The sequence below is a fragment of the Lacerta agilis genome, chromosome 13, assembly GCF_009819535.1.
Source record: "Lacerta agilis isolate rLacAgi1 chromosome 13, rLacAgi1.pri, whole genome shotgun sequence".
Classification (NCBI taxonomy): Eukaryota; Metazoa; Chordata; class Lepidosauria; order Squamata; family Lacertidae; genus Lacerta; species Lacerta agilis.
This window is the reverse complement of record NC_046324.1, coordinates 16,556,466-16,574,114: the sequence shown is the minus strand read 5'-3', so window position 1 is coordinate 16,574,114 and position 17,649 is coordinate 16,556,466. Positions and strand designations below refer to the sequence as shown.

At 43.9% G+C, this 17,649-nt stretch overlaps 1 protein-coding gene across 1 annotated transcript in view; it reads right to left on the bottom strand.

The window, feature by feature from the left end:
* Positions 1-17,649, bottom strand: part of RHCG (Rh family C glycoprotein) — a 34,016-nt gene that overhangs the window by 8,224 nt on the left and 8,143 nt on the right. Inside the window, exons 2-5 of the mRNA XM_033167688.1 lie at positions 8,351-8,537; positions 7,232-7,382; positions 4,023-4,170; positions 1,033-1,199 (exon numbers count right to left, since the gene is read on the bottom strand). Coding sequence (XP_033023579.1) covers positions 1,033-1,199; positions 4,023-4,170; positions 7,232-7,382; positions 8,351-8,537 — 653 coding nt within the window. The remainder of the gene's footprint in view (positions 1-1,032; positions 1,200-4,022; positions 4,171-7,231; positions 7,383-8,350; positions 8,538-17,649) is intronic.

Here is a 17,649-nt window from a genome sequence, read left to right as displayed (position 1 = left end):
AGTAAAGAGATTCAAACGAATCTACCAACTAGCTTCCGGCTATGTATTGGGGAATGTTGCTCTGCTGCTGACTCACAAGCGTGAGTTAGGAAGGATACTATGAAATCAATATATCCTCTCCTAGTATCTACAACATTCCCACAATGGCACCCATGAAAGGTCTCGATAAATGTCCTTTCAAAAATCCACAGAGTATGAGAGGTTGTTTGCTCTTCCTGCTCAGTTCCTGCTTGCACTGACTCAGTCCCTCCTAGACTGAACACGCCTCCTCAGACATATCCAGATTCCACTGGATACCAGGATTAGGCACCTACCGACCCTCTCTTCCTTTCTGAAAAGAGGAGACATGCAAAGAGGTTCTCTCTGTGGGCAAACGTGGCAGTGGCTGGTGCCCATGGGATTTGCTCCACCAGCTTCAAAAGCTTGGTGATCTTGCCCTACATCTGCACTGAAATAATCTCAGGATTAGAAAGACCTCTCTCTGAATCCTTGGAGAGTTGTTGACAGTCTGAGCAGACAATAATGAACTATAGACGGTCTCATTATGATGGAGTTTCCTGCATTCAGTAGGCTATACTCTTATCAAGGGAAAGTGACACTCCTCCTCTTGCTCTCCAGAACCCAATTCTGTCTTGGTCCCACTGATTATCCTTCCGTTCTTTATTCTCCACTGATGCCAGTTGCACGGCTGAAGAGATAAGTCTTCTCAGTTGAAAGGCACACAGAATAGTGGCTTGCCTCTTCAACATTTAGCGGAAAATGTTAGCATTCCCCCCCACCCTTGCTCCTCCGTAATAACAATTGGTGGTCCTTGGAAAAATGGTTTGAAACCACTACACCCAAGAATTTTGGAAACCTTTAATTTTTCTGCAACTCCCCCCAAAATAATTACTTGCCAGAGGCATGTGTGGATGTACACCTCTCTATAGTTCCTATGAGCCCATAAAACACAAGGAGCAAAGAAGGGAGTGTACTTAGGTCATGTACCCCATGCTAGTGGTGGCAATGTGAAGATCATCAGTCTTTGCTCACCATGTTCAGCTTGCCTTTCTTCTGCAACAAGCTCGAGAAGGCCACAGTCGTGAGGACACAGGCCGCCAGAGAGCAATAGGTGTTGATGGCAGCTCGGTGCTGGGCATCTCCATGATCAGAAATGGCAGAGTTGAAACTGGGCCAGTACATCCATAGAAATAAGGTGCCTGGAGGAGGAGGAGGAAGAGGGAAGAACTAATTTGCAACATCAGATCAACAGAAGCATCTAGATCAGTGGTTCCCAACCTTTTCGGTATGTCAACCCACAAATCCAATTTTACTTGGGTTCATGACCCATTCATTAGTTGTAACATAAATTTGGGGCTGTAGTTCTTCTTTGCCACCAGCGAGTGGTCCCCAAGTGTTAAAATATAAGGCTCAAGTCAGTTTCAAGTGTCAACACAGCACTATATAATATGCCAACGAAAGAAAAAGTTGTAAGAAGAAGAGTTTGGACTTGATATCCCGCTTTATCACTACCCAAAGGAGTCTCAAAGCGGCTAACACTCTCCTTTCCCTTCCTCCCCCACAACAAACACTCTGTGAGGTGAGTGGGGCTGAGAGACTTCAGAGAAGTGTGACTAGCCCAAGGTCACCCAGCAGCTGCATGTGGACGAGCAGGGACGCGAACTCGGTTCACCATATTACGAGTCTACTGCTTTTAACCACTACTCCACACTGGCTCTCATTGTGATAGTTAAGGATTGCAAAAAAATAACTTTTTTTTCTTGTTACAGGTAGGTAGCTGTGTTGGTCTGCCATAGTCAAAACAAAATAAAAAATAAAACAATTCCTTCCAATGGCACCTTAGAGACCAACTAAGTTAGTTCTTGGTATGAGCTTTCGTGTGCATCTGAAAAAGTGTGCATGCACACGAAAGCTCATACCAAGAACAAACTTAGTTGGTCTCTAAGGAATTGTTTTTTGTTTGTTTGTTTGTTTTTCTTGTTTACTTATAAAATCCATGAACCGAACCGGCTTCGCGACCCGCTTGCAGGTCACAATCCACAGGTTGGGAATGCTGATCTAGAACATCGTTTTTAATTTATGAATCACTTTCCGCATTAATCACAAGGTGGCTCATGATCATACAATAAAACCAACAAAAAGTAAGTTTTAAAGTGAGACAAATAAACACCCAAGGCAGAGACCTATGCCAGCCAGATATGTCTTTGATTGTTTTCAGAAAGTTCAAATAGGAGCTGTCTGTCGTATCTCAACAGGAAGGCTTTCCCACAAAACATGGGCAGTCATGCTATAAGCCCTGCTCTGAGATGCTGTGGAGTGGGCTTCTGACATTTTCGGGGCTTCAAGGAGAGACTCATATTTTAGCTACTTCGTGAGTCCCGCACCAGCCACACAGGTAAATATATTTACAAAGAGGGTGCCTGGGAGATGGCACACCCCAAAAATGAGAATGGAGCTTATTGGTTCTAGTTCTGGTCTCAGAACACTGGTTCTGAGAGCCAGTGTGGTGTAGTGGTTAAGAGCGGTAGTCTCGTAATCTGAGGAACCGGGTTCGTGTCTCCGCTCCTCCACATGCAGCTGCTGGGTGACCTTGGGCTAGTCACACTTCTCTGAAGTCTCTCAGCCCCACTCACCTCACAGAGGGTTTTAAATGCATTTGTTGCTTTTGTGTTTCGAACTGCTTTTAATTCTTTGTGTTTAAATCACCTTGAGATGGTGGTTTAGTAGGCGATTAAAATAATCACAATAACAATGCTCTAACAGCCCAATTCCTCTCAATAACATATCCTTTAGTTTTGTCTGTATCCTGTAGATACTGGTATCTAAACTCTTAATGGTGTGCAGATAGTGCATTCATGCACATGCATGTGCAGTTTGTAATTTGGAGACAGCTTTGTGGCAGATGCATTTCCCCCCCTTTAGTCTTTAACGTATGGGCTAGGACCAAGTGTGTGTCTGTGCTTATGCTTAATGGGGAAAGTATTGGGATTCCAAATACTGTGCCATGCTTCAGGTTCCATGCTTTTGCAGCACACTTCTGGAAATTATGTCTATTCTACCTAATTTGGTTTTGGTCTCCCGCAAATGGCCTCACGGGCCACATTCAGATGCTTGGTGGCCGATGCTTCCCACCTGTTATAAGGTCTCAAATATAAAATCAAATGTTCATAAATGCACAAAGCAAACACATGCATACGTATATAAACCACGTTTCCGAAATAGTACAGGAGAGCAATCCTGAAGCCATTTTGCCTCTCCCAAATTGACAAAAAAATATTTCTCTGCAAGGAGAAAGGAAATGGAAAAGCCTCCCCGTTGTCTTTTGCTTGTAAATCCTGTCTTAAGGGTGTATTTGTGCATGAATAGGGTGAGCCTGTGACCTGGATTCAGGAAGTAAGTACTTAGCATCTCAAAAGGAATGGCTAGATTGCCCAGGTAAAGCAATCAGTGACCATTATCAGGTATCCTGGCAGACAGGATTTCTGCTGTAGACCACCTCCTTTTATGATGTACATATGATGTTTTGGGGGTTGGTCTTGGGCTACAGGGTGGGAAATTTCAAAAGTCTATATAAGGGCTTGCACACCGTTGTTCAACGTTCTCCCTCCTGCGTGTGGGGAGTGCAGACTGTGTTGCAACAGTTAATAAAGATGAGGCTTACTAGCCGTTTTGCTTCTCAATATACTCTGGTTGGCCTCTGTTATTTTCTCCTACCGATAGGGGACCCACTTAAGGACTCTATACGGGCTCTTGGATACCCCATAAGGGAAAAGGAGCAGTTTTTTTCTATAACACACGGCTGATGTAGAACATATTGACACTGAGCCTTGTGAGCTGACAAAGAAGCACGCTGTCGTCTTCAGACCATTTCATTGTTCAATCTGTCTCTGAGCTACTTTGGCAGGATTAAGGATGGAGAGAAGAGACATTCTTCTCATTAGCAACTGGGGCCGATCTTCCCTAAGCCTAGCCACCCTGCAAGCTGAAGACGGAAAGCATCATAAACCAACGGCAGATCTTACCAATCATAGAGAAGAGATCTGAGTGGTAGACAGAACCCTGCTTATCTTTGGTCTGCTCCAAGTTGGGCCGATACAAAATGGCGGTCACCACTAGCCCAAAATAAGCTCCAAACGTGTGAATGGTCATGGATCCACCAGCATCTTTAACCTGCAGTGATGGGAGAGAACAGGGCTCAGTCTTCGGAAGGAACGGGAAGGTCTCCATGACTGTCCCACAAGCAGCTAGACCACAATGAGGAAATCCCCTCACGGAGCAACCATTCTCAGAGCGGTCTGACAATCCAGTCCCTCTTCACAGTGAACTCTGGGAATTATAGTTCTGTGAGGGGAATAAGGGCCACCTAACAACTCTCAGAACCCTTACCAAACTACAGCTCCCAGGATTATTTGGGAGAAACCATGACTGTTAAAAGTGTTTTAAATGTGTGGTGTTTTAAATGCATGCCCTCCAACAAGTCCAGGCCGAAAACTGGGGTGTGCATCTTCCAGGCTGCGCTCCCAGGCGAGTCACGTGACCAGTGCAGGAGTACACCGCCAAAAAAAACTCACATTTTGAGGCTCCGTGATCTCATGAAATATCATGATCTCACGCGAGAGCACAGAGCCCCAAAATGGGATGTTCCCATTTAATCGGGGCAGTTGAGTGATATGTAAACTGGCGAATGTGGCCTGTGATCTTGGCAACAGTGGAAGCTTTCCTCCAATGCAGTCAAGGCACCCTCCCCAAGCTCAGGACCGCAGCAGAAGTCAAAGGCTTAAAGCTCCCCAACACCCACCCACCCACCCCCCTTTTATTTGCCAGAGTCCAGATCTAGATTGGGGGAGGCCTGTGCCCACTCACCCTTTAAAACAACTACTATTTGTGCAATTGCTAATCCCATGAGTGGTGTTCTGTCCAGTTTGGTTCTGAGCTTGGCACACAAAAACAGCGTTTTGGAACTGATAAAAGAAGAATGTTATGCGGGAAAACATGGGAAACTAATTTGGCTTTCCGTTTATGGAGTCAATTGATTGTAATCTTATAATTCTTATTTGGTGCAACCGACATGATTCTTATTTGGTGCAACTGACATGAATTTGGCAAACAACCAGAGCTTGCAACATTGGTGGGCCTGAAGCCCAAGGCCGTCCTTACATCCCACACAGTGACCAAAAAAATCTATTTTTGAGCTTGCCTCCCTCAGGGCACAGTCCAATTCCTCTATCTGATGGTCTGAGGAATGTCTTCCTCTGGGGGCCTTTACACACCATTGCCCTACTTGTGCAATCACATTCCACAAAGGCCAGAACTGACTTCAGGTTTTGGATAAGAGACCTGCGCTAGGCAGGTCTTAAGGCTTAAAGCTCCCCAACACCCTCTCCCCCCCCTTTTTTGCCAGAGTCCTGATCTAGATTGGGGGAGGCCTGTGCCCACTCACCCTATAAAACAACTACTATTTGTGCAATTGCTAATCCCACGAGTGGCGTCCTGTCCAGTTTGGTTCTGTCCCTCAAGCAGTTTTCCTTTCATCCCTCCCCTTCCCACACAGGTGGGTTTCTTGGCTGGCTGGGCCCCCACTCTCCCCCTGCTAGTCGCTGTGCTCCATCTGCACTATACATTTAAAGCAGTATCCTATACAGTGGTACCTCGAGTTACAAACACCGGAGGTTACAAACCCTTCAGGTTACAAACTCCGCTAACCTGGAAGAGTTACCTCGAGTTGAGAACTTTGAGCCCAGGATGAGAACGGAAATCGTGTGCCGGTGGCACAGTGGCAGCAAGAGGCCCCATTAGCAAAAGCACGCCTCTAGTTAAGAACAGTTTCAGGTTAAGAACGAATTAAGTTCGTAACTAGAGGTACCACTGTACAGTCATAAAGGTAAAGGTAAAGGGACCCCTGACCGTTAGTTCCAGTCGCGAACGATTCTGGAATTGCGGTGCTCATCTCACTTTATTGGCTGAGGGAGCCGGTGTACAGCTTCCCGGTCATGTGGCCAGCATGACTAAGCAGCTTCTGGCAAACCAGAGCAGCGTACGGAAATGCCGTTTACCTTTCTATCTATCTACTTGCACTTTGACGTGCTTTCGAACTGCTAGGTTGGCAGGAGCAGGGACAGAGCAACAGGAGCCCACCCCGTCGCGGGGATTCGAACCGCCGACCTTCTGATAGCTTCCCCCAAAGAATCCTGGGAAATGTAGCTGGTTAAGGGTGGTGAGAGTTGGAAGGAAATCCCCTATTGTCAGGATGCTGTCAGAGGCTCCTGGCTGGTTGCCCAGGAAAGTATAAAGACAAGGAAAAGTTTCATACAGTCCGTTTTTATTTCATACTTTACAGAGAGAGACTATAGAACCCAGCCTCTTGGATAATGGCATGGTCCTGAGTAGATCTCCACTCCCCTTCTCTCCCACTTCTTCATTCGTCATCTCTTCTACGGGTGTTGATAAATGCCCTCTGTCTTTGAGCTCTTTGCTCTCCTACTTTTAAGGCTCGCCAGGTTCTGTGAGATGGTGGGTCTGGAATGCTTTCTAGTGATAACGCATCAGCCAGCTGCTGCTCTGGCTCTGCCTGCTCCTCCTCTCCCATGATTTCCCAACTTTCCCTCTCATCTGCCTCTGAGCTGCGACCTCCCTCACCCCCTTGTTGTAAATCTGTACTGTCTTCATCTTCCTCCTCCCTGGAAGGGTCAGGAGGGGGAGGCAGTCTCCACCATTCATCCTCTGGCCAGTCCCTGACACCTAGTCTCCTTACAGAGCAGTGGAGGACTTTGGGCTTTCAAATTTTAGTGGCGCCCTATGCAATACCAAAATTTGGTGCCTCCCCCCCCCCCCGCCACCACCTCTCGCCTTCCTTTGTTTGTCATTGTTACAACGTCCCTGCAGCACCCTCTAGGCTTGGCGCCCAGTGCGGGTGAACCAGTTGCATGGGCCTAAATCCACTTGTGTGCAGAGCTATATTCCCCAAAGTTTCCTGGGAAGAAGAATTAATTGTGAAACCACTCAGGCACTAGTAAGTGTCTGTGGACTCAGCAACATTGGCAAAGAAAAAGTGCCTCGTATGCGCTGTATATGCATTATAACACTGTGACACCAGGTGGCGCTGTGGAGTTCAGTTTTTGCCAACCCGATTTCTTATACAAAGTTTACGACACGTTTAACTGAAACGTTTCTTGGGTGTGTCTAGATCTAGCCTGTGTGTATGTGAGTGAGTGAGAAAGTTAAATAGCCTTACATGGAGCAGGTCCAGTAGGATGTATTCATTAACGGAGAAGAGAGTCACTTGAAACAATGTCATGATCAGCAGCTGCACAGGACTGATTTTACCCAGGACGGCGCCAAAGGCGATGCAGACAGAACCTACACAGAAATCTGCACCAATCATGCTGAGAGGAAGAGGAAGAGGAAGAGGAAGGTTAGAAATGAAGCACATTTATGTATATATATCCAAACCTGTACAGTATAAACCAGTGTACTTCCACCTTGAGTCCCCAGACATTGTTGGACCAGTAGCGGATCGTGTGTTGGGTGGGAGGCAGGTATGGTGCAAACATACCTGCGGGAGCCCTGGATGGGCTGTCACCATGTCATTTTCACCACACCATTGTCCTTCTGCCTCTAATTCCTCCCATATGGCTGACTGGAGATCAGGCAAGCACCGCTGCCTCGCCATGCCGCCCGCTACTGCGTTGGATCACAACTCCCATCATCCTGACCATTAGCTAAGCTGGCTACGTTGATGATGGGAGTTGTAGTCCAACATCTGGGACCCAAGGATGAAGCAACACTGGTATAAACTGAATCCCTTCTGTACCAGGAGGCCCTCAAGAGTCACAGGGAGGACAGAAACGCCAAGTGGATCTTCCATCTTTCCTGGTCTCCTTTGCCTCTCCTTCACTTTCCTTTCCTATTATTTGTTTTCTAAATGCCTGTTTTAAAGTGTAGATTCCTTGCGTCAGGGAGCTGTATTTCTGACTTAACTGACCCTGTGGTGGTATGCTACAGAGATATAGTAAATAACAGCTGGGCTATTGTCTTGATCCAACTGGCTCATCTTAGGTTCTTCTGCCTATTCTGACTCTTAATGCCATCTTTTAATGCTCTAAGCATTCATTTTGTCCTATTAAGAATTCTGTGAAACTCAAAAGTTTCCATCTCTTTCTGTTACCCTATAGGGCAAAAGGATTCCGTCTCACTCACCAGCCCTCCTTCCCTGTGTGTATCTTTACATTCAAATACAACAAACTGGTTCTTTTCACCAGTGTATGATATTAACTTTATAGTCCAGCCAAGAAATACGGGTCCCACCCACCCACCCACCCACCCCAGCCAGGTTGCATATGTGCAAACTTACCTTTCCACTCCAATGAGTATCTTCCCATTCTCAAAGGTATGAAACCAGCCCTGAACCAGGAGAGCCCACTGGATCCCAAAGGCGGCAAGGAGGAAGTTGAACGCGACAGCCCCAAAACCGTAGCGTTGAAGAAATGTCATGAGGAACCCAAAGCCCACAAAAATCATCACATGAACATCTTGGAAAGCTGCGTTAAAGAAAGAAATTTCATTGACTTTGGTTCAAAAAACATGTGCTCAATAGAATAAGAAAGCAAGAAGAACATAACTTTAGAGAAGATTGGAAAGCGTTTATTGAATACATGGGAAATAACTGTGTACAGCTGAAAACGCTGGCAACATTAAGGTAAATTCAACAGTGTAAATAAGTTATGATGGATGTAATACTTACTTATCAAACCTTTATTAGGCATTTACAAGTAAAATCGCAAAAGAAAGAATCACATGAACTTTAAAATATATATACGGTACACAAAGAAACAACAATTAAACTCATAGGCTGATTGTATGTGTGTATATGTAAAATCTAGAATTTCCTCCTGTTAAAGTACTCCTTGAAGCACTGCTGCCAAAAACTTGGCTACCCCCGCAGTCACCCCTTGGTCTTGATCTAAGAAGAATCTAGTAATGAGAGGAACTAAAAGACCCAGATGTCCTGATACGGAAACTGACATAGGGTCTCCAGGTCTCAAACAGAGTAATTTAGACAATTATCTGCTGCCTCAAAAAACAGCCCATATCTCCTCCAAAAAAACTCTTCAATTCTTTGCACGAAGAAACAGCCGAAGAGATATTTCCAGCAATAAATGAGAAGGATAAAGCCATTACCCCCCTTAATCGAGGCACAAAGATTGACTGATAGAAAGGTGGACCTGCTGGAGGAATGCTGTTTATTGACCGCTCAAACAGTTCAAAAAATCTTTGAACAATTACAAAACATCTCCAAGAAGTTGGATAACTTAGACGATAAGAGGCAATCTATCCCCTTTTCGCCTCCCTTAACAAGCCCTAGAGATAAGCAGAGCAATCACAAACGTACATCTGTAAACCTGCCAAAAACCAGAGGAAATCTCCTTCACCCAGTCAACCTGGTACTGAGACCATGTGAGATAGTTCTGCATATTTTTCCATATAGAGGGCCTCTACCTTACTGGGAATCACCTGGGCCAGGCATCATCTGAATCTGCTTCTAGGCCTTGATGGTGGAAGTATTGATTTAAAAGCAATCAAGAGGCTCGTCAATGATGGATATTCTAAAAAAATACTTCTAAGATTTGGCAGTCATAGAATCCCAACCAAAATTCGGGGGGGGGGCTTATTTAGCCCAGAAAGGAATTATCCCACATCGACATTTTGAAGACATACCACTCCCAGGCATAGGCAACCTTTGGCTCTCCAGATGTTTTGGACTACAATTCCCATCATCCCTGACCACTGGTCTTGTTAGCTAGGGATCATGGGAGTTGTAGGCCAAAACATCTGGAGAGCCGAAGGTTGCCTATGCCTGACTCAGACCATTGACTGCATTTAAAAGACTGAACAGGATCAACAAAGCCACGTCATGCGTTAATGCGCCCAGGAACCTCACCAAAATGCTGGATGCAACACCACAGGCACATACCTCCACATGTGGTGGGAGTGCCCCAAAATCCAAACATTCTGGACAACAACCACACGAGAAATATGCAAGATAACCAAGCAAGTGCTAGAAATCACCCCAGAATTGGTCTTACTAAACATCTTCCAAGACAATAATGCCCACTTACACCACAAAGAACTCATAACCCACCTACTCTCAGCAGCCAGAACCATCATAACCAGACACTGGAAAGACCTGTCAGGAATAAGCATGGACCAATGGTACCAAGTAGTATGGGAAACAGCCCTTTTAGAAAAACTAACCAGTAAGTTGAAACTGACACAGGGACAAACGGAAGAAGACACCTTCATCCCCCTTCATCACACACACAGCCCAACAAGATAATGACAAAAATCTACCAACAGCGTACAAATCAATATGGCTAACCTGACCAAAAACACCCACCCACCCCACTCCCACAGGAGACCAAAGAACACCACAGCCAACCACAAAAGAACAATCACGCTTCACGCCAACCCCGACCTCTCTCACCACTAAAGGAGCACAAGCGAACAACAGAGAACCTGCACAGACAACGCTGACACCAAACCCTACACATATTAAGTAAAACAGAAACATCGCCACCCTACCCCCCATCCCCCCCATCCCAGCCACCTCTCTCCCCCTTCTCTCCCTAATGTCTCAACAACAACAACCGATTTGTAAAAATGTTATATGGAAAAATACGAGAGAGACATTGCATTACTGTTGTAAATCAAGAAAATCTTTAATAATTTTTTTTAAAAAAAAAGTCTCCAGAATAAATAAATAAATAAATAAAAATGCAAATAGGCTGAGCATAAAAAAACAAAAAACAAAGCCACGTCATCTGAAGTTGATACCTGTCCTACTCCCATGGAAGAACTCAGTCGATGGGAGAAATTGCAGTCAGTAACTCGGGAGACTACACAAGAAAAACCTAAGTTACCAAACTATGCGTCCATAACATTAAATCGATCCAGCAGATTGGACAGCCCCAGAAGAAGAAGATTTGCTGAGTAGTTTTCTCAATCTACCAGATAAAGAGCAAATAAGTATACTTAGCAAACTGACGAAACTACAGTCCAAGCTGACCAAAATCCATCAACATGGTCAACAAAATGCAGGAGAAACAACATACAATCAAACCCTGTACCTACCAGCTCTCTCCCCAAAATGCATAGTTAAAAAGAGTACTACCAGTGGAAATTTCAAATGCATAGATGCAGAGCTCCAAACTCAGCCCCCTATGGATGTAATAATGGAATACAGTGGTACTTCTGGCTATGTACTTAATTCGTTCCGGAGGTCCGTTCTTAACCTGAAACTGTTCTTAACCTGAATCACCACTTTAGCTAATGGGACCTCCCGCTGCTGCTGCGCCGCCAGAGCACGATCTCTGTTCTTATCCTGAAGCAAAGTTCTTAACCTGAAGCGTTATTTCTGGGTTAGCGGAATCTGTAACCTGAATCGTATGTAACCCGAGGTATGTATCTGAAGAAGTGTGCATGCATACGAAAGCTCATACCAAGAACAAACTTAGTTGGTCTCTAAGGTGCTACTAGAAGGGATTTTTTAAATTATTTTTTATTTTGTTTTGACTATGGCAGACCAACACGGCTACCTACCTGTAACCCGAGGTACCACACTGTACTGAAAGTTTCTGTAAAATATGCTGGGGTTTATGATATGTAAAATGAATAATGGAAAGAGGAGAAGGGAAGTCATTGATATCTTAAGGATGTAAAAATGAGTACTTTAAATTGTAAAACAGAAAATTTAATAAAAATTATATATAAAAACAAAATCGTGTGTTCACCCCAACCCTCATCTCACTTTATCTGCGTATCTAGCAGGCACACTCACTTCCTATTTTGTTTCATTTCACTTTAAATTCCCATACCGCCTTTCAATATTACTATGCACAAGACGCTTCACAGCAACAAAACATGCAACAAAGAACACACACCAGGTGATAATCTGATCCAATACAAAAAGTCATAATGCAACATAACTTTAAAATGGAACGGCTTAAATCAAACACAGTACTATTCAATAATCTATTAGGATTTAACAGTACACAGTAAAAAATCAACTCTCAAAATACCAGCAAATAATAATTGAACAGAAATTCACTGTTAATAATCACAATAAATAATTACTAAACCATGATCAATAAAAAATAACTGCAAGTCACGATGCATAAAATACCACAATACATACGAAACCATGTTAAAGGATCAAGTCAGGAAACAAAGATGCACAACTTATAAAACTATTTAAAATAAAATAAAATCCCCAAACCTAAAAATCCCTAAAAATCTTTAAATGCTACTGAGGACTATCATACACAAGTGGCATCGAATGATGCCTTAAGAATACAAAAATGTAAGTAGAGCTCTGCTGGATCAATGGAATATACTTAGGAAACTGCATCATACAAAGTCAGATCATTGGCCACTCTAGCATTCTATTGTCCAATGACAATGACTTTCAGGAAGGAGCCTTTCCCTAGTCCAGTCCACCTGGAGATCCTGGGGACTGAACCTAGGACCTCCTGCAAGCAAAGCAGATGCTCAACCACTGAGTTATAGTCTTTCCTGATTAGTATCAGACCATAATGCTTTTGAATTATGGTGCTGGAGGAGACTCTTGAGAGTCCCATGGACTGCAAGAAGATCAAACCTATCCATTCTTAAAGAAATCAGCCCTGAGTGCTCACTGGAAGGGCAGATCCTGAAGTTGAGGCTCCAGTACTTTGGCCACCTCATGAGAAGGGAAGACTCCCTGGAAAAGACCCTGATGTTGGGAAAGATGGAGGGCACAAGGAGAAGAGGACGACAGAGGATGAGATGGTTGGACAGTGTTCTCGAAGCTACTAACATGAGTTTGGCCAAACTGCGAAGGGCAGTGAAGAATAGGCGTGCCTGGCGTGCTCTGGTCCATGGGGTCACGAAGAGTCGGACACAACTGAACGACTGAACAACAACAACAATCAGACCAGGGGACCACCTAATTGTGTTGGTTTTAAATTTTGTTTGTTGTTTCGGTTAGAGGGGAAATACTTTAGATATATTAAAAAGGAGAATTCCCTGGGTGCCTAGATCAAGGTTTGGGGCAAGTACTCTTTGATGAGAGAGCCCCAGCAGAGATTTAAAATCACAAACATGCAGCAAAGTAAAGCAAGGAAATATAGCCTGTTAGACCTTTAAAATATCCCCTTCTAAGTTGCTTCCAAAGCCACCCATTTCCCTTAGCATAGAAAGAGACCACATGTTTGGTAAGTTAAAAATGATTTACTTACCAACTCTTCAAAGGTCAGATTCATGTGCTTTTCCATACAGCAGCAAGAAAAGACAGGCAGTGTAACTTAGGCTGCTGAATGGTAAATGTTTCTAAATTATTTGTATAGAAACACAAAGTTGGCTTGCTTAAGCCATGTGGTCTAAGCTTGGACCTCCTTACTAAATCAGATTTAGAGGGTGGAAGAGAGAGAACGGAATTTGGTAACCTTTCCTCCCAAGGTGAGGGGTTTGACCCAGTTAAGCCAGGCAGGACAGCTTATCCTATGGTAATCTTATAATTATGCAATAATAATCATTAGTGATGCATTGCAATGATCAACGCTGACCCCATGTGTTGCTTTGCAGCTAGATCTACTGCTGTGCACATATGCGGCAAATGATTTGGTATGCTACAGAATCTTCTTTCAGAGTGACTTAAGTTGTATTTTCCATGAAGTTCCATTGTATTTAGCAGAACTTGCATACCATTCTCTTGAAACTGAATCAACTTGAGTTTTGTTCCTAAATGCTTAGGTTTGGGGCATACAGAACAACTCTGGGCTCATCAAGACCTCGTTCAGCTCCAAGGGCCTTCTGGCGATTCCCTCATTGTGAGAAGTGAGGTTACAGGGAACCAGGCAGAGGAGGGCCTTCTTGGTAGTGGCACCTGCCCTGTGGAACGCCCTGACACCAGATGTCAAGGAAATAAACAACTACCTGACTTTTAGAAGACATCTGAAGGCAGCCCTGTTTAGGGAAGTTTTTAATGTTCGATGTTTTATCGTGTTTTTAATATTCTGTTAGGAGCCGCCCAGAGTGGCTGGGGAAACCCAGCCAGATGGGTGGGGTATAAATAATAAATTGTTGTTGCTGCTGTTGTTGCTGTTGTTGTTGTTTGAAAGCCAGCAGATTTGTGAAACCCCAAACTATGGACTTCTCATTCAGAAACTGCTAAAAGCTTCCGAAACATCCTGTTATTTGATGTTGCCACTGAGATATCCGTGTGTGTGTGTGTGTGTGTGTGTCAAAATTATTAAAATGTATCACACACTGATATACTAAAATACCATTTGCACTACACAAGGTACACAGCACACAACAATTCCCGCCCCCCGGGCTTCTGCAACTCTGTCTGCATTGCAAAACAAGTCTATACATTTCCAGCCACTTGCCATCCATCATGTCCTCGAGATAGAAATCAGCTCCAGTGATGTAAAATGACACTTGGCAATTATCAGTGGTCCAGGAGGTCCTTAGGCTGCTGAATAAGACCAAGATGAGGGTTATGTTTCCTCCATCATTTGGACTGGGAATCCCCACTGTACACAAACAAGTAAACTTGCATGAATCAGCTCATATTCTGCCCTCATGCATTTAAAAGGCATATGCACTGCGGCTTATTTACTGGCATTTCTAATCTGTCCCATCCCTAAGAAATGGAACATGAATCACTGGGCTAAGCATATTCCTGTTCAGAACGGAAAGAAGCAGAAGTCCCAGTAAAGGGAGAATGGATACAAAAACTTATGGAATATGCAGAAATGGCGAAACTCAATGGAAGAATAAGAAATCAAGATAAACTTTTTATAAAAGAATGGAAATGGTTTATTTAATATTTACAGATAAACTGCAAACAGATAAAAGTATTGGCAAGATTATTGTAATAGCCTGCAGTTTCGTAAGAGTTTATATTTAAAGTAGATATTTAAATGAATTTGGATATGCAGAAGATATTTAAAAAAACAAATTTAAAGAACCACAGAAAGAGGGGGGAGGAAGTCAAACTTTGAAATGTTAAAATGATTGTAAAATTTATGAAATGTATAAATTTGAAAAGTATGAATAAAAACTTTTTAAAAAAGGAATGGGTGCACAGCTGGCAAAGCAGCTGAAGAAGGTAAAAAGCACACACTCTGTGCTCCCAAGATCATCTGTGCTTCCTCTTCCATGGGGGATTTAATGGTGGGAATTGGTAAGAGATATATTACTGTATATACTTGAGTATAAGCCTAGTTTTTCAGCACATTTTTTGTGCTGAAAAAGCTGCCCTCGGCTTATACTCGAGTGAGGCAGGTGGTGGGGGCAGCGAGAAAGAAGCCCTTTCTCTCCACTTGTGCCGCCGCTGCCCGCTCACCCCAGTCAACCATTCCTTAAGAAGTATACAAGAACAGCGGTTCTTTACTCTCCCCAGGCAGCTTGTTCCATTCCTGAACTGCTCGCATAAATGCAAACTTGGCTAAGGAGGAAGAGGAAGGAGCAGCCCAGAGGGCTGCTTTCGGGCTGCTCGTTCCTCCTCCTCCTCCACAGCGGCAAAGGTGAATCGGCTTATACTTGAGTCAATAAGCTTTCCCAGGTTTTTGTAGGAAAATTAGGTGCCTCGGTTTATATTTGGGTCGGCTTATACTCGGGTATATACGGTAATCATATTTAATCCTCTAGAGACCTGTGTGTGTGTGTGTGTGTGTGTGTGTGTGTGTGTTAATAACAAAGGAAAATGACAGCAAGTATTCCAAAGCGTGGGGCTTTAGCAGTCTCTCTGATGGGGAGAAAACCCCTAACAGCATTTCATTCTTATCCTTATGAAGAATAGCGAAGCATGGGAATATGCTGTTAAACCTTATTTATTCCATTTTAGCTGTGTAAAGCAGCTGACCCCCTTTCTATCCCTCCTGCAATGAAGCAGACCAGACACTGAAGTAAGTTTAAAATACTTTACTTACGTATTTGATGTCACAGTCCTGCATTATTCTATGCAGCAACCACAAGAAATGCAGGCATGTGGGTAAAAAGAAAGCAGCAAGATAGCTTCAGACAGGTGTCTGGAGCTGGGAGCTATTGAGAGACACATGCTGCTTCCATAGCTACATCATAAAGAAAGGGGAATGGGAAAAGAAGATAAGATATGCAACATTTCCTCCTTCACTGGGGGTGAGGGGACACGAGCTAACTGAACCTTCTCTAGCAATTAGAACTCTGTGGTCCTTGACCCCTTTCACATACTGTACTAGCAATCATGCAGTTCTGTCTGACTGCAAAATCTCCCAGTGATCTGGCCAAGTAGGATCTGGAGCCCCCAGAAACACCCCAGAACAGTAAAGGTGGAGTCAGGCCCTTGTGGGAGACTGGCGGGGATCTCTCCCCCAGAAAGGGAGCTTGGCCTCTGAAGCAGAGGCATAACAACCTCCAAGACCCTTTAAGTGATGGCACCAGTGCCCTATCTATTCCAGTATTACTTTATTGATGTGTGTTTATTTGTAATTTTTATTTGTAAAATTAATAAAATGTTTAAAAAAAAAAAAAGAATTTCCCCATTCATGAGCTGATGGGTAGTGGGCACCAAACAGCTTTCTTCAGGTACATGAAAGATTTCCACACAGGGAGCTCTCTCATACACCCAGACCCAACAGCACTGGACTCCCCACAAGGTGGTACAGTCCTTTCTGCAGGGATTGGAAGTGTAAGCAGGCAATCCAGCCACTTTTCTACCAGTCCCACAATTGATGTACTGTAACAGTTGAAGCCAACAGCTGGGATAGTTCCGTCGATAGAGCTTGAGACTCTTAATCTCAGGGTCCTGGGTTCAAGCCCCATGCTGGGCAAATGTTTTCTGCATCACAGGGGGTTGGATTAGATGACCCTGGTGTTCCCTTCCATCTCCACAATTATATGAATCTATGAACAGTCATGGCACCCCCTCTTCTTGGGGGGGGGGAATTTCCTGGGATTGCTTTGGGAACTCGTGTGATTTAGAGGCAAGGTTAAAATGTGTCAGTTAAATATCAAGTTAGTACAATAAGTACAGAAAGAATAAAATAAGCGTTGTCTGGTCTCCTAGCAGAATACAAAGGAATGTTAATCCTATGCAAAAGTGAAGGAGGAGGAGAGAGAAAATTGCACGTCAATAGGAAACAGGATTGTCCAGTTCGGATTGTATCCCTTAACCGGCACAAATGAAGAACTTTGGCAGCTGAGTCAATCATAACCAACATATTCTATCCCTAATATAATATATTCACGTAGACTCCCAGAAGGAGAAAATGTTGTAACGCTACTACTGCCATCAGTAGAGGAAGTTTAATGATTAAACAGTGTCTGGCTTAATCCAGGATTTCTACTGATGTGACGGTGAGACTGAGCAGCTAAGCTTTCCAGGGACTGAGGGAACTAGCTGAGATTCTCATCTCAAACTCGTGTTTAATGAAGTGAGGTGTTTTATTTATGAAACCCAAGTCAAGAGTGTGTGATTTTTCCCCAAGCACGTCGCATCGGAACTCTGTTAATATCAATGCCATTGTAAAAGTCCTGGGTGAGTGGGAGCATTTGGGGAAGGCTGCGTAATAGGGAGAGAGAAAAAAACACCCAGGCTCTGCCGTACTCCCAAAGCGGTGGCAGTTCGTG